The sequence below is a fragment of the Herpailurus yagouaroundi genome, unplaced genomic scaffold, assembly GCF_014898765.1.
Source record: "Herpailurus yagouaroundi ecotype Mexico unplaced genomic scaffold, PumYag 189, whole genome shotgun sequence".
In the NCBI taxonomy this organism is placed as follows: domain Eukaryota; kingdom Metazoa; phylum Chordata; class Mammalia; order Carnivora; family Felidae; genus Herpailurus; species Herpailurus yagouaroundi.
Window position 1 is genome coordinate 12,446,617 of NW_024412420.1, and position 19,772 is coordinate 12,466,388.

At 44.5% G+C, this 19,772-nt stretch overlaps 1 protein-coding gene across 1 annotated transcript in view; it reads left to right on the forward strand.

The window, feature by feature from the left end:
• SKAP1 (src kinase associated phosphoprotein 1) overlaps nt 1-16,076 on the forward strand; it is a 291,445-nt gene extending 275,369 nt beyond the window's left edge. Inside the window, exons 12-13 of the mRNA XM_040497891.1 lie at nt 13,500-13,608; nt 15,961-16,076. Coding sequence (XP_040353825.1) covers nt 13,500-13,601 — 102 coding nt within the window. The 3' untranslated portion in view covers nt 13,602-13,608; nt 15,961-16,076. The remainder of the gene's footprint in view (nt 1-13,499; nt 13,609-15,960) is intronic.
• Nucleotides 16,077-19,772: the final 3,696 nt, after the last annotated feature.

Below are 19,772 nucleotides of genomic sequence, written 5' to 3' on the forward strand. Positions count from 1 at the left end.
ACACACACACACACACACACACACACACACACACCTTTCAGTCAGGTGGAAAGTCCCAAATCAGATAATTAACTATGAGGCCCAGACAGAAATGTTTACCTAGAACCATATAAGCCATGGCAGGGTTAGGTTAATGCTCAGAATCGCCCGATGCTTTACCAGCTCCAGTGCAAAAAAATTCCAGCCATTTATTTTGCAGTGAATTTATAACAAATGCTGTTAAAGGCTTCGTCTTTTGACAGAGGTAATAATAAATTCACTGTTAAAGACGGTAGTTTAATTCCTTATACCTCCAATACTGCACAGAATAAACCATATTCATCACTGAGTAATTTTTTACCACATAAATCTTTAAAACTAACCGGTGAAGGCTGTTGAGACTGAAATATTGTGAATTTATTAGATATGCCCATGTAGTATTGGATTCAGAGGTTTCCATTCGAATATATTATGGGGAAAATTTGTGTCTTTAACTGTGACATTCTCTCCATTTCCCACTGCCAGTATTATAACAAGCGGCTCCTCCAGAGTCAACTGCACGTTTATTAGACAGAGATTTAGTAATAAACTCCTCACTAATCTGCCAAAGAGGCTGGATGACATTTCGGTGAGATGCTCTATTTAAAAGGAGTCACAAAAGCTTTGTTTCTGTGTAATTATTTTCTCAAAAGGAGCTCAGCCTCCCCAAACCTCTGCCTGCCAGCATTTCTTGGTAGTGTATGGATCCAGCTCTCCCACCCAACTAGCAAAATATTAAAAGCCAATTATAACCTCATTGCAAACATACAGGGCAGTAACTTCCAGGCAGTTTATAGGATTAGTTAGCGGGGGAGGGGGCTTGGGGCAATTGGTGAGAACAGAGAAAAGCTGGAATTAGCAGACACTGCCAGACGTATGGTATTTAAGGGCTAATAAAAAGATTATATTGATCCTCAAACGAGAAATAATAGACAATGGTTTCAGAAAACTTGCTATTTAAAAACTTTCTTCTTGACATATGACACATTAAAGATACAATTAAATCCTCAGATTTGAGCAAAAATCCTTTTACTGTACCATATTAATTTTGAGTGAAGATTCTGTGCCTGTTAGATGAGAATACTCTGAACCTTTCTCATGATTTTGCTAGTGAAGTGACATTTAAACTAACCAATTGATTATATCAAATTGTAATGCCCTCTCCGGTTTCATTAAGGAAACATTAATATTGCCAGAATGAAAAATATTTTTTTTCATTTAGATGCAGAAATATACATTTTTTTTTTTTAGCAAAAATCTTTGGCAGTTTCTCTGTTGCCACTATTCCCACTAATATTCTGTATTTGGGAAGAGTTCCAGATACTAAAACTTCCAAGGAACATTGTGAACTTTAAGATTCTTTTTTAATAAAATCAAATCAAATAGGTTTTTAACTGTTAAACAAAGGAGAAAAATCTCCTGGCAGTGCAAGACTGCAGCCCATCAGAATAATTGTTAAAAGACAGAACCCGGCTAGAAAGATAAGCATAATACCAGCAATTAATATTCAGCATTTCACATTATAGTCAAGAGGATGTGTTTTTCTTTGTGATGTGGCTCATAAGCTATGAGTGTTGGGAGCCAGACTCTGAGCTCTGTCTTCTTTCTGTGCATGAGGATTAAGGAGGGGGGGGGGAAAAAAACCCAGCAACAACCATCCTGCTCCATCTGTAAATGAACAAACATCTTGATTTTATAGCTATTTGCTTTGTAAAACTGAGGAATGAAACAAAAATTACTGGATGCCTAAGTAACACTTTAATTCCGAATTCATTTACGCTGTAGCTATGTAGTTGTCACAAACCATAATGCAGTATTTAATTAAAATAACAGAAGTGCATCTAGATATGTCCTGGGGTAGCTATCACCAAATTATAGTCTATGCCATCCGTATTTTATTTATGAAATGGCAGATTCTAAGGTGCAACTAGGCTGATACAACAGCATAAACATTTTTAAACCTGCATTTTTATAAAGGCTCTTTTTTTTTTTTCCTGCTGTGTCTTTAAATATTTTCCTCCTATCGTTCTGGGGTTTTTTAGTGGGATTGTTTTGATGTCGATAAAGATCTCGCTTTCTAACTCTTGCGTTTCAACTATTGACCTCCTGAGTCTTCTGGCTGTGAGAGCCCCCGTCTGTTGTCATGGAAAGGCTTGAGTTTTCACTGGAGCCGCAGCAAGCATGGGACATCTTAGCAGAACTTGGACGTGGATTCCAAGAGGGTAGGAAAAAAGCAACCCCCTTTTCAGACTCGGTATGCTTGTTCCCATACAATCTTCCTTGCACCTTTTTTCCCACCTATAAATACCCATTATAGTTTACACGCTTGCTTGCTCTACTTTGTGAATGTTCACATGCAGACATACTGCTCCTTTTCATAAACGCATAGCATCTATCTTACACGCACCCACCATCTATCTCCTCGTTCACATTGGCTGTCCCATCCACCTCCTTGTCTGTAGAATTATGTTCAGCAAGGTCCCGATTTATAGGAAATAAATAACGAAAATGGAACGGACTGGGAAAGATAATCGAAACATTCAAATTGTTATTTTTCACTGTACTTTCCACAAACAGAGCATCCGTAAACACCTAGCAAAGGTGCTGGCCGATTCCTAAAACGCAGTGCCTTATGGAACATTCTGAGCCGGGCAAGGTCTCTGCGTTGTATCTTTCCTGTTCTCTCTCTCTCTTGCTTTTTGGTGCTTCAAGACCTCACCATTTTTAAAGGGCAAATGATGCCGTGCTGTTATTTTCACTTATCCTCTGCTGCTTATTTATCCTCCGTCTAATGACAAGTTTTTGTCATCATTTATCCTCTATAAGACAATACTAAGAATTTTAAAACAGAAATAATCGTTGCAATCACCTTTTTAAAGAAAATAGCCCTTGCAATTGCTGTGTAAAGATATTCCAATAATGGTATCCTCGGATCACAGCCTGATCCTACAGCAAAGGTCTTTTGGAGAGAGTGTTTCTTATACACACTTGTAATTATTTTAGCCCCTTTCACAGGTCACATAGAAAGTTAATTTCAATCGCTGCTAATTTCCGTCCAACAAGAGTGCGGTACTTTCAACCACCCAAAATAATTGGATTCAAAACAAATTTAGGAAATTGAGTGTGTTAGAAAGCAAATAAAAATACCCTTTTGGTAAGGAGGAGGGTGAAAGTAGTAAAAATGGCCTTTTTTTTCCCCTCCCTTCTTTCCCCTTCACAACTTTGCCATTAAAGTTGCACCTACAGCTAGAAGTTTGTCCGTGAAAAATGGTCATTTTGTTTCTCTGCTCAAAGAATGTTATTAAAATGCTAATTTAAAAGAAAAAGGAGTTAAATATCTAGCGATGGTGCATTCTAATTGCAACCATAATGAGCTCTCTAAATGTGCGTGCCCCTGACACACACAGAGCATAAACAGCAGTAAACAGATCATTAGTACCCGCGTTCATTTATTCTGGCGACCTTACCATGACCCCACCGAGGGTAGGGTGAAAAGCAGGTGGATCTGGCTGTGACACCCCCTAGAGGGATCCAGGAAATGAAGCTATAAGCGGTTGTCATGGAAACGCCTATGTGTGCAGATGATGTAACACACCGACAGGCTGTAGGGCTCCGCAACTGGGACGTTGCCTTTCCCTCGCCGGAACAATCTTGAGGATTAAATTATTCATTTCTTTAATTCACAAAGCAAAAGGAATCCTAATTTTCTTGGTGATGTGCAACTCTCTTTCATTTGTCTAAGGTCTGGAACATGGTGACTTATCATCCCCTCTTTCTCCGAAACCTACCCCAGCTTCCTACATCCTCACCCAAGTCACTGAATCTGGCAGAATCAAGTGGGGGAAAGGCAGAAATCTGATGCTCAACATCTGTACTTTAAGAGAGAAAATCTAAGGTTTTAAGCTGAAATTAATAATACAGACAGCGTCCCTTTCTGGTGAGGGCATTTAGTTGACCAGGGACCGAGAGCATCCTATCCTGAACAAGATGGCTTTGTGTGGAGCAGGGCAGAGTTAAGCATAAAGCAGAGAAGGCACCAGCCCCAAATGAGCACATCACCCTCGCAAGGTGCGAGAAAAAGAGATAAGAGAAAACAAGCATCTGCTCGCCCCCCTTCCAAGTCCAATTGAGGGAATCGAGATTAATAAAAATAATTCTTTGGAGAATGATTCCACTCTATCCTACCCTGTTTTGTACCAAACAACCTCAATAACCTTACGGCAATCGTAGAATAACGTTTCTTCTTCTTTTTCTTCTTCTTTTTTTTTTTTTTTTTTTTTAAGGAAGCAGAAAAGACGATCTCTGGAAATTATTTTAAAATAAAAAATATCCTGGCCTGAGCCTCTCCCCCCGCCCCCCCCTCCCCATTGCACTTTAGATGAACCTGTGATATTGTAGCAATGGCCCTTGAAGTGCAGTGGGGAGGTGATTTAGGAGAATATTAAAGGCAATGTGGAGATTCAAGGCGCCTCTCTCAGGGAGATCTGGAGAAATACGCAGCACAGATGGGCCGAGCAGATTAAACATTTCCGTCACATTGTTTCCAAATTGTGTTGTGGTGCCTGAGGCTGGTACTGCGGTCAGAGCAAAACAGAGCGGTGCAGAGCTGCGAGCCGCACAGTTTATGGAATACATATTAATACGCCGGTCTCACATGGTATCACAATTCTATCAGCGCCGAAATGCTGCCGTCTCTATTGTTCCTGAATTCTGCACTTGGCGCCTTGTTTGCTCCCATCTGCGGAGTGTTTACCTTCCTTTATCCTTCCTCTCTCTTTCAGGCAAAGTTCAAGTCGTGTGTGTCTTCCTCTCATTTCTCTTCCCGCCTTCCCTCTTTCCTTCACGGCTTACGTTTTTTCTGCCGTGCACAGTCTGTGTTTTGCACACACCGTCATCACCAACAATGTCCGGTCTGTGCGCAGGTCCTGCATACCAGCCTGGCCTCGACGTGATCATTATCCACTCACACCCAGTTTTAGGACATGAGCTCCAGACTTGAGGCTGAATTTCCCCCTTTGCCTTCCAGGGCTCTCGGACCCTCCATCTAGCTGACACAGTCCTCCCCAGAACACCAACTCTTAGCTGTACAGTTGTCACCATGCGCCCCCCCCCACCTGCTGTTGCTGACCACCCAGCCTTTCCGGGCCCCCTTTCTCACACTGTCACATACCTTTCCCTCCTCCCCAGTCCAGGCCCATCAACCTCCAGGTGAGCAAGTTCCCTGAAATGTAATAATAAATAAAACTGGTTCAAGTGAGACAAATTTAACAACTCATTCTTATTCCGATTTATAGACCAAAACCCTGAATAATGGCAAAAAGAGAAAGTGACTGCCAAGAACTTAAACCATGGTTTGAAACAGCCCAGGGAGGCAGCCAAGCTACCCAAGGTTTCAGCGGAGCGCTGAGCGCTCCAGTCAGTCCTCTGACAGCTTCCAACATCACGAAATACCGTCCACCCAGCTGACCACTTCCTTTTTCCTTCTGCAAAATGTCTCCACAAAACCTCTTATGCTGCAAAGCAGGCACCTGCTTGTCTTTGGTGAACGATCCCTGTCCCCCGCCTTGCTCTCCTCAGCAGTTGGAAGGGCGCTGAGTTAGAGCCCTCAATTTATTTAATAATTTACGACATCCTCAGAAAGCATTAAATTTCCAAAGCTGGATTTAAGGAGTAGAGAAACTGAGGGCCAACCCAAGAGTAAAAATACGATGTTTTTGGCTGACCATGGGATATTACAATCTACTCTGCTTAGGAATTCGAATTTCCCATCTTTACTTATGATGATGTCAGGTGCAGAACCACTGATAAAAGAAATAAGCAATCATAAACCAATAATTCTGTGATTCATTGGCCCTTCCCATACATATATCAGGCACCTATCGATCTCTCATGTCAGGAGCTGACTGATTGTTCTCTTGAAGAGGAATCGTCTTATTTACAAGCGCTGATACAGTGAACTTTGATGGTTAAAAGAACAAAATGTGAGACATTTTCCGGGAATCTTGTTCCACGGAGGCTTATCGAAGCCCAACTCAGGGTGAACAGAGAACATCTCCGTTAGGAGCATTCTCAGGGTAGACAGTGTCAAGCGGCTTGTTCCCAAAGCCATCATGTGGCTTTGAACAAGAGCCGTGAGAAGACAGCACAACTTTTAAGTCACAGTTAAAGGGATGGGGCCTTAGTGGTACACCTGAAAGTAATATAACATTGTACATCAAGTATATGTCAATAATAAAAGAAAAAAGAGAGAGAAAGACGGTGCCTTAGAAGGAATGAGCAAGCCTGGTCAGCCTTAGAAGAAGGAGCAGACTCTTCTGCAGCTGGAAAGCTGAAGCCTAGGAAAGCCAGCATGGCAGGAACAAGGATTCCTGATTTCCTTTCGCTGTGTTTTTAAACGAGGAGGCTGGGGAGAGGGTGGATGGAGATGGCCACACTGGGCCAAAGTGCGGATCCAGGCCAGAGAGATCATTGTATTTTCCCCCAAGAGCACTGGTTCATAAACTGTAGAGGGTTCACAAACCCTTTGAGCATCTGACAGAAGTTCTGGACCTCACCCCAGGGACAAGACACATGTACACATGCACACACAATTTTACACCAATTTCAAGGAACTCAAAGATCCCTTCGTGTCCATCCGTGGACAGGCCAGGGGTTCGCAGACTCCATTTTAAGAATCTGTGCCCTAGAGGGTGGTGCTTTCCTTTTGTTGGAACAGCCTAGGATTCACTGAGCCTAGAAATTGAATTCTTATCCCAAGACAGGATGGTCATTCCAGGTCATGTCTGTGCTACTCCAGGGGAGCCATGGAAGAGCTTATACAAATAGGAACCAGCAGGGAGGAGAGAAATTAAAATGTAGCAATCATGGAGTAGGGGTATTTAATCTCTTTTAAGGCTTATGATAGGCGCCTGCTGGTTTTCCCCCTGATATCCCCTGACACCTACTGACAGGGTATTTGCAGCACCACACAGGGACTCAGGGCCCTGTGACAGGAGGAGCGCTGAGGAGGTCCATGATAGTCTTGAAACCATAAACAGCAATAGGAAACCACTGGAGGCAGAGTCAAGCTGTGCAACGTGCCCGTGGTTGGTGGCCATACTGCTTTTTGTTTATAGAATTTGCTGTTCTTTTTATGGCAGGTTTGGTAGGGTTGGGTTTTTTTTCCTTGTTGATGGAGATTAGCAGCATAAATCCTTCTATGGCAGTGTGCAATCCCCCATAAACACTTCTGATTGTTGCTGATGGTGAGCGCCGTGTCTATTTCAAGTTCACTCAATGTTCTGCTCATCTAGGCCAATAGCTTGTCCAGCCAGATAAGGGAGTCCAAATAACCAACCTTTACTTTTAAGATCCCTTCATTTGGGGAGTTCAAGGAGGTGGGACAGGGTTGGTGTTGAGGCAAACGGGTATTTAATCAAGCCTCGAGATAATAACGATGAGAACAAACCCCACGTCATACTATTTTTGAGTGAAAAGCTTCTAAAAAGACTTTGTGACGACAAGCAAGTGCCTATGTTAAGGGCTTGTTTCCTCTTTTTAAAAAAAAACAGCTTTTTATATTCTTATCTAAAGCATCTTCAGTTAACAATTTTGTGTAATTAACCTCTTAGCTCTACCATACATGATGTATATAGAGTTAAGGACTGAGGAGCCTGTACAGTTCTGATTCCTTAACATCATGGCCACATATCCCCACCTTGGAGGTAGAAACACTTCCGCGTTGAGGATTTTAGGTCTCCTGGGAGCATCTCAGCACTTTTTCTGGTTTTTCAAAACATCTGGGCACAAGAAGTCAAACTTCATTGAAAACGTTGATCCCAAGAATTCAGTTCTCTCTCCCATCTCAAAACTAAAATCCAAGGATCAGCAACTTCATAAAAATGCAGTAAATTAGCACCTCTAGACAAGAGCAGAGTTCATTCAGAGCCGGGGTCTGCCTGGCTGAGCCAGTACTCTCTCCATTTTAATAGTTTAATAAAAATTAGCATAATTAACGAACATCTGTATGATCCAGAGTGGTGCAATTTGGCACTTGGAAACGAGGGCTTAAACATGATTGCTGTGAGTTTAATGTTGTTTTAATTCTTTTTGGCACTGTGCAGTGAAATGAACGTTTGGTGGTGATAGTTCTCGGCCGGATCTCATCTGCATTTTTCTCCCTTTGATTATGAGCAATTGTGGACTCCCCAGCAATTCATCAAAGTAGAAATTATTTTAAAATACCTCGTGGTGTTCAGACTGGGCTGGGGCAATGCATGGGGGGTGGTAGCGGAAGAGAAGGCTAGAAATTTTCCATTCATGCTTTAAACATCTCAGGCCCTGCAGCCCTTTTTGCGTCTCCAACCAAGGGATGAAATCTGGAAAAGCCAGTCAGATCCCAAGACCTGTAGGTGCTTTGATTAAGCTCCTAGGCTCCCACAGCAGGATGCTTATGGTCTCTGAGATGGTGCCATCCTCCTTACGCTCTGCCTGCTCTTTTGTTTTGAAGGGCAAAGAGTTGATTTCACTCATTGCGGGTCTCACCGCTGTGGTAAGGCTACTACATCTGCGGTCGGCAGGGTCAGTGCTCCCCTCGAGCAAGAGCCCGCCGACTGGGAGCCTGGCCTTAGCAGGTGTCCTGCTGAGGCTCATCTGCTCCCTGTTTGCACCCTCTTCGAGCCGGCAGAGAGCGCCTTCCCAAGGCTTAGTCCCTGCTCCTGGCATTATGGCCAAAGGCGGATGCGACGAAGCAGGAATCAGAGTCAGGTGTCTTGACCCGTCCCTAGGAAGGGAATGCCCGATCTGAGCCCCTCAGGTGATGAAGACGACACCATGTGGCAGGTGGAAGACCACACTTCACACATGTTTCAGAAAGTTGACTTCGAGCAGAAGACTGTCAAACAACATTGTGCTCACCCTCTGCCTGTGAGGAGGCGGAAGAGTAAAGCTAGGGTTTTTGTGAGTAACAGTGAGAGAGGAAGACAGAATATGTGTTCCCCTTCACAGCAAGGCTTTATTGGAAATGGTGTTCCAGCAACACGCTAAACAAAAGGCAACACTACAAGAAAACATCAGGCGGAAACTGCCCTAACTTTAGTGTTGGAAAATGGACAGTAACATAACTTGTACGGAGAGGAGCTTAAATTGTCCTGACAGGCAGAGGCTAAGGAGCTCTGGGTAATTTCCCACAAGGCAGCACGGACAGTAGGGAGAAGCTAGCCTGGGGGATGAAGGGAATGAGAAGGCATGGGGAGACGGCGTGCTGGGTGGTAGACACATTCATTTATTTAAAACTGGCTTTCAGGGGCGCCCGGGTGGCTCAATCGGTTGAGCGTCCAACTTAAGCTCAGGTCATGATCTCGTGGTTTGTGAGTTCAAGCCCCGCATCAGGCTCTGTGCTGACAGCTCAGAGCCTGCTTCAGATGCTGTGTCTCCCTTGCTCTCTGCCCCTCCCCCACTCATATTCTGTCTCTCTGTGTGTGTGTGTGTGTGTCTCTCTCTCAAAAATAAACATTAGAAAAATTTTTTAAAAAAAGACTGGTTTTCAAAAGCTAATTCCCTGTTCTTCTTAGGATCAACTCAGTCTCACTTGTTATGGCATTTGAGACTCTCCTCATGGTATTTAGGGAGCCATTTGGGGAAAGTGTCTCCAAAGGCAGTTGCTCTCTTCCTGCCACAACCAGTCTAATCACCAGGGGAATATCTTGGAGTTAGTTGTAACTAAATCTGCTCAACTGAAAGAATAAGTCCCAATGCTCCCCTCATTTCTTCATAACCTCATTGAACAAGTATTTTTTGGCCCCATTCTGTGCCGGGTACCATGCTGAGTGCTGGGAGTGCAACAGCAAACAAAACCAACAAGGTCCCAGCTCTCACAGAACTTTCCAGCTAGTGACTGGCTCTGAGACAAAGGCAGACTGATACAAGGCAGGGTGATGAACTCATTTCCGGGGAAGCACAGGGCACAGTACTGTGGACCACAGAGCTGGGGCCCCCACGCAGAGAGTTTCAAAGAGAGGCTTCTAGAGAGTCTAGAGCAAACCAGGAATTGATATCTGAAGGCTGCTTAGGAGGGAGCCCCATGACAGGGAGGAGGGCAGGAGAGGCTAAACAGACAGAGGACAGGCTCCAAGATAAGAGAGCCTGTGGCCCATGGGAATAGTGAGACAAAGTCTGTTTTACTAAGGGTCCACTGGATTTAGGGGGTGCACGGCAATGCTGAGCAGTCGATGGGACCAGGTCATGCACAGCCTCGTCCACCTTGTCAAGACATTGACAAAAGGCATTGGGAAGCCACTTAAAGGCTTCAACAGAGCACTGATATTATCAATGTGCATTAAAATGAGTCTGGCTGCAGAATGAAGACAAGATTGGAGGGGCAAGAACGGAGATACAGAAACCAGTGTGGGGGGTTGTTTCGGTAGTCCTCATGAAAGATGACAGTGACATGACTAGGGTATCGGCAACGGGAATGGAGAGAAGTGCATGGATTCCAGTAATGCTTTGAAAAGAATCTGCAGAACTCAAGGACTGGAAGAGGGGGGTGAAATTGGAAATGACTCTTGGTTTTCTGGCTTAATTAACTGAGTGCATGGTGCTACCACTCACTGAGATAGAGGACACAGGAAGTAAAGATAGTTTGGGGGTGGGAATGGAGACAGAAGCAGGATGAGGGGTTACATTTAGGATATGTTGAGTTTGAGCAGCTTAATAGATATGCAGTTGGGTATTAGGATCCAACACTTAGATCTGGGCTGGAGCTATTGTTGTGAGTCATTTACGTGGCAGCTAAAGCATGGACGTATATAAGGTTGCTCAGGGAAAGTGCAGTTAAGTCAGGAGAGGGCCAGGACAGAACCCTGGAAACAACCATATTGAAAGGAGGGGTAGAGAAAGATGAGCTTGCAAAGGAGAACGAGAAGAAGCAACCAGAGGGAAGAGGGAAGCCAGGAGAGTGTAATTATCATAGAAACTAAGAGAAGAAAATGCTTCAAGAAGGGTCCATGGTTCCAGGACTGCTGAAAGCTCAAGTAAGTTAAGGACTGAGAAGTACCATCCAGTCTGAGCAATTAAGGAGGCTGTAGGCGACCACGGACAAAATGTGTAAGTAGAGTGATAGAAGCAGAAGCCTGAGAAGAGTGGCTTGGAGATGGAATAGAAAGCAAGACCTTGGGGTAGAAAGGGAAGTAAACCCTTTCAGTAAGTTTGCCTGTGAATTAGCAGTTGGCATAGGCTAGTAGAAATGGGAAGTTGATGGGGCACCTGGGTGGCTCGTCGGTTAGGCGTCCAACTTCGGCTCAGGTCATGATCTCGCAGTTTGTGGGTTTGAGCCCCGTGTGGGGCTCTGTGCTGACAACTCAGAACCTGGAGCCTGCTTCGGATTCTGTGTTTCCCCCACTCTATTTCTTCCCCCTCCCCTCCTCACACTCTGTGTCTCTATCTCAAAAATAAATGTTTAAAAAAAAAAAAAAAGAAATGGGAAGTGGACATGTGGTGGGAACTATTTAATAAGTGTTTTCAGGGGGGCCTGGGTGGCTCAGTCGATTGGGCCTCTGACTCTTGATTTCGGCTTGGGTCATGATCTCATGGTTTGTGAGTTCGGGCCCCACGCTGTCTGTGCTGACAGCGTGGAGCTTGCTTGGAATTCTCTGTCTCCCTCTCTCTCCGCCCCTCCTTCTGCCTCTCTCGCTCTCACTCTCTCTTTCTCCCTCTCAAAAATAAATAAATGAATGTTTTTTAAAAAGATAAAGAAAACTCAGCTTTTAAAAATATTAAAAATAAGTGTTTTCAACGACAAAAGAAACTTGAACACAGTTTGTGCTGATGGAAGGAGCCATTTACAATAGAGGCCGAGGTCGGACTCCACAGAATCTCATCTCTGAGAAATAAAGCAAGTGGAAGAGTTACAACGGCACGTAGTGAGGGATAGTCTTAAACCCAAGCACACGTGGGGAGAGAGTCTTTAAACCAGAGGAGGGGGGCGCCTGGGTGGCGCAGTCGGTTAAGCGTCCGACTTCAGCCAGGTCACAATCTCGTGGTCCGTGAGTTCGAGCCCCGCGTCGGGCTCTGGGCTGATGGCTCAGAGCCTGGAGCCTGTTTCCGATTCTGTGTCTCCCTCTCTCTCTGTCCCTTCCCCGTTCATGCTCTGTCTCTCTCTGTCCCAAAAATAAATAAATGTTGAAAAAAAAATTTTTAATAAACCAGAGGAGGGATACGTCCTCCACCTTAATGGTAAAGAGGGATGGTTGTCAGTACAGGTTAGTTCCTCTTTGGTGGCTGAAAGTTGACACATTTGACAGGTTCTCTTTCCTTTTTGAAGGTGGAAAAAAGGTGATCCGCTGAGAAGGAGGGGGGAGGCAGAGGAGGAAGGGTGGGGAGATACTCTATCAAAAAAGAAACAGAAAGATGCCCAGTTATCCTGGAATTTTATTGTGTCACCAACCTGGTTTTCTTTCTTTTCGCTTCTTTTCCTAGTAGAATTCAACAGCCAAGGGTGCAAAAAGCAGACAGGTAGCTTCATGGTACCCCAAAGCCAGCTGAACCAGAATACAAGATTTTGCCTATATATTCCTAAATTTTACTTCCATCAAAAGAAAGAAAATATTTTCTGGTGCTTTCAGAAGTACTCCCATAATGTTTAACACCCACTGTGCTTTTGGAGAAGCTCTTCTGTATTCAAGATGCTCCACTCCCAGCCCTGTGACTGCCCCTTCTCTTAAACCCTTTCATTCCCTCTTTTATTTGCCCCTCTCTGGAGCCCTTATGTCCTGCCTATCAACCTCCCACCTCTTCCTGGAGAAGAATCTAATGTTTAGAGCACCTACTATGTATCAGACGATTATACTCCCACAACAAGAGGGGAGAGATATTATCCCTGCTCTTACAGAAGAGGAAGTGTAAGCTAGGAGAACATAAGGTCACATGGCTACAAAATGACCAAGTGGGGATTAGATCCCAGTCTGTCTGACTCCAAAACCCATTACTCTATATGCTATAAGCTCCTGGGGAGCAAGGATAGGATCCATCATTACATACCTCATGGGAACTCAAACAGCACTTTGCACATGGAAGATGCGTGGTAAACATTATTGATTTGAACTGTGACCTGATTCCCTGAATATCTTTAGTGCTCTGGCATTTCGGACGTGCCCAACTTTCTCAGAAGAAGCCAATCCACTCTGTTTCGTAAAAGACATGGCTCTTTACAATGCAATGGCATTTCCTATACGAGGTTTACATTGTTAACAGGAAGATAACAAAATGAAGGGTTTGCTTTCTTTCTCTAGATGATTTTTTTAAAATTAATAATCCCATCAGAGGATAATCCCTGATGGGATAATAATCCCATCATGGACCCAAGAAGGGTCCATGGTGCCAGTACAAGTCAGACTGATAGTGTCGACAAAGAAATCACACAACATTGTGTCCCATGCAATCACTATAAAAGATGAACAGAAACGTGACCAAATTCCAGCTGAAACCATCCTCTTTTCCTGTTTCAGGAGTATAACATGTATGGCTGGTGGGTAGGAGAACTGAACAGCCTCATTGGGATTGTTCCAAAGGAGTATCTCACCACTGCCTTTGAGATGGAAGAAAGATGAAGCCCAGGTATCAGAACTATTGCCAAGGAGTCTGTTGGCCATGCCGTCATTTCTCTGGGAAGAATAAGAATTGCCAGTGAAGTGGCTTTTCTTCATGATTTCATTGACATAGAAATTTTATTTTTCTCTTCTGCAAAAATCTGGAGGTTAATGATCCAAGGTATCAGGTCCCAGATATCTTCTTTTTTTGCTCCTCTCGTGTGTGGCCAGCATTCTAAAGCTTACCTCACGGCCCAAGACGAATGCCGCAGCTCCAGCTATCATGTCTGTACCCTGCCCAGCAGGAAAGAGAAAATGAAAGAAGGGCACAACCGCTTGTTTTAAGGACATTTCACAGATGCCGCACACACCCCTGCTTGCATTCCATTGGCCAGAAGTTGGACAGATAAGACTTATTCTAGGTAGAACCTGTGTCCAGCTTAAAAGTGAAGTGGGGAGAGGATTTGTTAATAAAAGGGGAGAATGCATATTGGGGAACAACTAGGAACTTCTGCCACAAGACTGGGTCTGGGTTTCTTTACCCCCTGTTCCCAAATCCAGAGCACCATTTCCCCCAAATGCCCACGTATTACAATATGACTGGCCAAGACTAGGACTCCAGTATGAGGATTCCCATGAAACATAATCAAATTAACTTTTAGGTAATAAAGAACATGGCTTGTGTTTTATGAGCAAGAACCACATCATATTTAAAACAGTGGAGTGAGTGCTTGCTTTGGGCGGGGTAGCAGTAGGAGTTGCTCTGGAACCGCGTGGCTTTTGTTTAGACTTAGGATGGCCCTGGAGGGTACCCACGCTAGCATGGTGTCGCGAGCTCCATCTTCCGGCCTAAAATGGGAGCTTGTGTGACAGTGACACACAGACTGTCCTTGGAACCTTCCAGACCAGGGCCACTCTAGTGTGCAGTAGCAGCTGCATGGATTCATTTAGGGAGATACATAAGTATAGATCTTACTCTGCGATGCCCTTGTACAACCGTAAAGCACCAGCTCAGGCCTGTCACTCAAGGTTTGACTGTATGACTTTCCTGCTGAGGACTTCATTTCCTGGCCACGAATGCAGAAGAGTTGGGCTTTTGCTGTCAAATCTAAACAGATTCACTCTACTTTGCTTTGTCATTTATTTAATGACACTGTCGTTTATCTCCTCATTCTCTCTGACTCAACAATTCTACATCTAGAAGTTAATCCTATAGCTACATTTGCACACGCACAAAAGGATATACACATGAGGCACCTGGCTGGCCCAGTCGGTTCAGCATGTGACTCTTGATCTCGGGGTTGTGAGTTCAAGCCTCACATCAGGTGTAGAGATTACTTAAAAATAAAATCTTAAAACACACACACACACACACACACACACACACACACACACACGTGGTCTGTAATAGCAAACCACCAGAAATGCCCTAAATGTCTGGGAGAAACCTAGCCAAGTAACTGTAGCATATTCATAAAATTAAATACTATGCAACAGTAAAAAAGAAATGGAAGCTCTCTACACTAATGTTGGTAAGGGGGTAAAAAAAAAAAAAAGCAGCAAAGTAGGGTAGACTAATTTGTTCCATTTGTGTAAAAAGGGAGTCTCCAGGGGCATCTGGCTGGCTCAGTAGGTATAGCACGCGACTCTTGATCTCAGGGTCATGAGTTTGAGCCCCACGTTGGATGTGGAGAATACTTTTTATTTATTTTTAATTGTTTTTAATGTTATTGATTTTTTTGAGAAAGACAGAGAGACAGAGCGTGAGCGGGGAAGGGGAAGACAGAGAGGGAGACACAGAATCAGAAGCAGGCTCCAGGCTCTGAGCTGTCAGCACAGAGCCAGACGCAGGGCTCAAACCCACAAACTGGGAGATCGTGACCTGAGCCAAAGTCAGGTGCTTAACTGACTGAGGTACCTGGACGCCCCTAGAGATTACTTTTTTAAAAGGGGGCAGGGGGAGGGGCGCCTGGGTGGCTCAGTTGGTTGAGCGTCCGGCTTCAGCTCAGGTCACGATCTTGCGGCTTGTGGATTTGAGCCCCGCACATCGGGCTCTGTGCTGCCAGCTCAGAGCCTGGAGCCTGCTTCAGATTCTGTCTCCCTCTCTCTCTGCCCTTCCCCCGCTCATGCTCTGTCTCTGTCAAAAATAAATAAACATTAAAAAAAATTTTTTAAAAAGGGGGGGCAGGGGGAGTCTCCAATTGCCTCTATGTGTAGAAGATATCTCTGGAAGGACAGAGACAATAACAGTGGTTGCCTCCAAAGACAGAGAAAGTGCATGACTGTGGGTAGGAGGGAGACACTTTTTACTCTGTGCCCTTTTATACCCTCTTTATTTTGCATATCATAAAAGTAAATTTCTATATTTTTCCTCCTTTAGGACACATATCCTTGTCTCTGCCCTGCCTTTTTGAAGAGACTGCTCATCAGGAGTTCCTATCCGCCCCCCCTCCCCAGCCACCCCACCAACACCATGGACTCTTCTCTTGACTGAACAGACCCAAGCCTCTGACACCTTGCAGTCACTGCAAACTGCCAGCAAGATGAGTGGGAAGAGGCGGAGTCAGCAGATCTGTTGCTAACCTTGCCTTGTACTTTCTCCCACCTTCATTTTGTTTTCACCCCACCTCTAAACATGTCCCCACATCCACACCTGCCCTCTCCACAGGCTTGTCACAGAGAAGGTGAGAGAAAAGGAACCCTTTGGAGGAGGAAGTTGCTAGTTGTTTCAGCTGATTTGAAAAGCATAAATAAACTTCCTATTTGGTTCCTTGCAGTGTGTGACAGTGTCAGATTTCTTCTTGCAGTGGTATCCAAAGTGCTGGTTCCAGGCATTCTTGCCACCTCCAAACAAAGGACAAAAGGATAGCCTGAGAGAAAACAAAAACTCAGGCAGAGAAGGAGACTTGCAGTTATCTTGCTGGGCAGAATCCCCTCTGGAACCCAGGCCTGCCTGCTCTCTGGTTGGCTTCTCAGACTTCTTCGGGCTGCATACTTGGTTATTTTTCCTTACGTGCTGACTCTGAAATGAGACAGGGCTAGAAGCAAGTCCTTGGAGTCAGCACGTTGGAGAGTTCCTTTTCGGACCCCGGTGAGCAACCACAGTGCATCTTACACCTCAAGTCCCAGATAAGGGCCAAGGAAGTGCTTTGAGGAGGTCTTATGTGTGCACAGCCCCGTTCTTGTCCCTGTTGTCTGTACCTAGCGCTCAGGTTATCTGTGTCTTGAAGAGGCAGCAAAGCAAGGTGGTTGAGAACATGAGAATAAACCCCAGTTCCCCATTTACTACATATGTTCTCTCAAGCAAGTTACTTGACATTTTATGCCTTAATTTCTCCACCTTAGAATCTAATGGGGACTCTGTTTCAGTGGGTCATGAGGAAAATTAAAGAGGCAAACATGTGTAACATACTTGGAACAACGCCTGGCATGTAGTAACTGCTCAATAAGGCTTAGCTATCATTTATGGCCAGACTCACTGTGCAAGAAATTTTGGAAAATGTACAACTGAGCAGCTCTAGAAATTTTACCTCTGAAACTGCCTATTCAGAGCAGTCCTGGAATGGCAATAGCCCTCCTCACCTCTGCAACAACCGTATTCTAGCCCTGCAGGAAGACACCCATTTCACATCACCAAGAGAGGGAAACTGGAGAGCTGTCAATGCATCCCAAGTTTCTCAGAACATTTTATGACAGCCATTCATTTCCAGATTGCCTGACCCGGGAGTTAAAAAAAAAAAAAAAAAAAAGAAGCTTTTTGTGTATGAGAAGATAAAGAGGTAAGAAAAGGGGACAATGGGGTCTGGCAGAAAAAACAAAAAAGAGGGAGATAAAAGGCAATACAGAACTGTTGATAATGTGCCCTCCGCTTTACACAGGGCGCTAAAGGAGACCGAACCACTAGGTGGCAGCAGATGAGCAGATGAACCAAAAACAACCAATTGCCTCCCGTTTCAGGAAGCTTTGCACCAATCCCAACCTACAGGTAAGCACAATGGGCATTGTTCTGAAGTGTTTACCGGAGGAGGCAAATAGAAACCCCTCTATGCCCCCAGAGTGTTCCCTCCCTTAAAGAACCCCCAGGGACCCAATGCTAGAAGGCTGGTGGCTAAGAGGAGAGAGCACCATTGTGCCACCGCTGTGTGAATGAGACACCAGAAAAGGGAAAACCAGAAGAGGAAGAGCAGGTTTCTGGGGCAGGGTCAGAAGAGGGATGAAAAAGGAGAAGAAAGGTCAAGGTAACTTCACTCTCTGCACAGTTCAGCAACCTCTCGGTATCATGGTCATTGGCTTCCAGCATTTAAAACAAAATCCCCCTTAGTGCAATAGTTTCTTCTATGCCTGGAGACCGGAGGAAATAACCACATGCCATACTGTGCAGGTCTTTGGCACCCCCATCAACTGCAAGAACAAAACTCTCAGACCTCTGATCCTTCTAGCTGTAAAACTCAGCAGAAAGAGAAATCAGATTGGCCCTCAAAGATATGAACAAATGGACTAATCAGGAATTTGGTCCATAGCCATCTGGCGATCTCTGACATGGTTACAGGAAAAGACAGAGGAAGTCGGATGGGTTGATAAGACTATCTACAGGCTGAAGAACATTCTCTTTTAGGAGAAAGTTCTAAAGGAGACCTTTTGGAAGCAGTAGATTCCTACAGTCTGTCTGAAGCTAAGCCACACCTACCAAAACTGCTCCCACTCAATTTGACAGCCACTATTTTAACCAACAGCCTCAGAAAGCAACTGGCTAATCAGATTACCACTTCTCTGACTCCGCTAACCAAAGCCCCACCTTACTAACTGGATAACTGGGGCATTAGACCGCATATCTAACCACGTTATATGTAGGATGGCTTCTTGATGGCCACTGATTACTCTGGCCCGGGAAATAGGAGAGGGAGGCTTTTTCCCTTTCCTGATTTTATGTAAAGGAAGGAAAAGAAGAACAGAAAGATCCTTAATTAAAAAAAAAATTTTTTTTTAATGTTTTTATTTATTTTTGAGACAGAGAGAGACAGAGCATGAGCAGGGGAGGGGCAGAGAGAGAGGGAGACACAGAATCTGAAGCAGGCTCCAGGCTCTGATCTGTCAGCATAGAGCCCGTCGAGCCCGACGCGGCTCTTGAACCACGAACTGTGAGATCATGACCCGAGCCACCCAGGCGCCCCAAGATCCTGAATTTAAGAAGCAAATGTATATCTGCCTTTTACAGGTAAATAAGTAATAACTTACCGAGAATGCCTAACATCCGAGAACAACTAACTTAGTGACATCCACTGGATAATCTGACCCGGGGCTGCTACCATTTGGCCCGCATTGTCCAAGCTGATATCTGAGAATCCTAAATGCTCTGAAAGCAGCCTTTCAGCTACATTTCACTAAAAGTACTTTCTCCTAGTGTGTTTTCTCTGTCACCCATATAGCAAAATAGCACAGACACTGTTTTGCACCAGCTCAATGTTAAATTTTCTCATACGGTTGTCTCTCTTAGAAAATCTGTATTTAACTCAAAACCCACTGCACCTGTTCCTCTGGCGAATAAAAAATGGGAAAGAGAAGGGAATTCCTCTTGCTGCTCATTTCCTAAATTCAGACAGTCTGATTCCGTTTAAAGTGACAGCAAGGGCAAAAGTTGGACCTGACGAGACGCGCCCCCTCCCATTGGAGACAGATACTTGATCTCAACATAGCCTGTGAGGAACTGCCTAGATTTCAAGTTAGCGTTCACTTCTTTTTTTAGCTTGCTCAGTTGCACCGCCTCATTTGCCATCAGTCTCTGCAAGTGGCAAAGCTGAGGATCTGAAAGGTGTTGACTTGGACAAAAATCACACAGAATCTGCCCGGGAAAGAGCAAATACAATGAACAACCCCGGAAATTCTCAGTCTGCTGTTCTGCTTGTTGAATCACCCGAGCTGGGCTGCAGTTAGACACCTCCAGCGACACATTTTCAAATTCTACTTTTGGTGCCAGTCACTTGCATCACAATGAAGCAGTGGTTCCGTGCAAAGAGCAAGATCACGCATGTGCAGGGGGGAAGGGGTGAGGGTACATTCCTGCCTTTAAAAACCAGTCTGAGAAAGATGGAGTTGAAGAGAAGAAAGAAAGAAAAAAAAAAAAAAAAGAAAGAAAGAAACCAAAGTATGTTTTGTTTTGTTTTGTTTTGTTTTGTTTTGTTTTGTTTTGTTTTG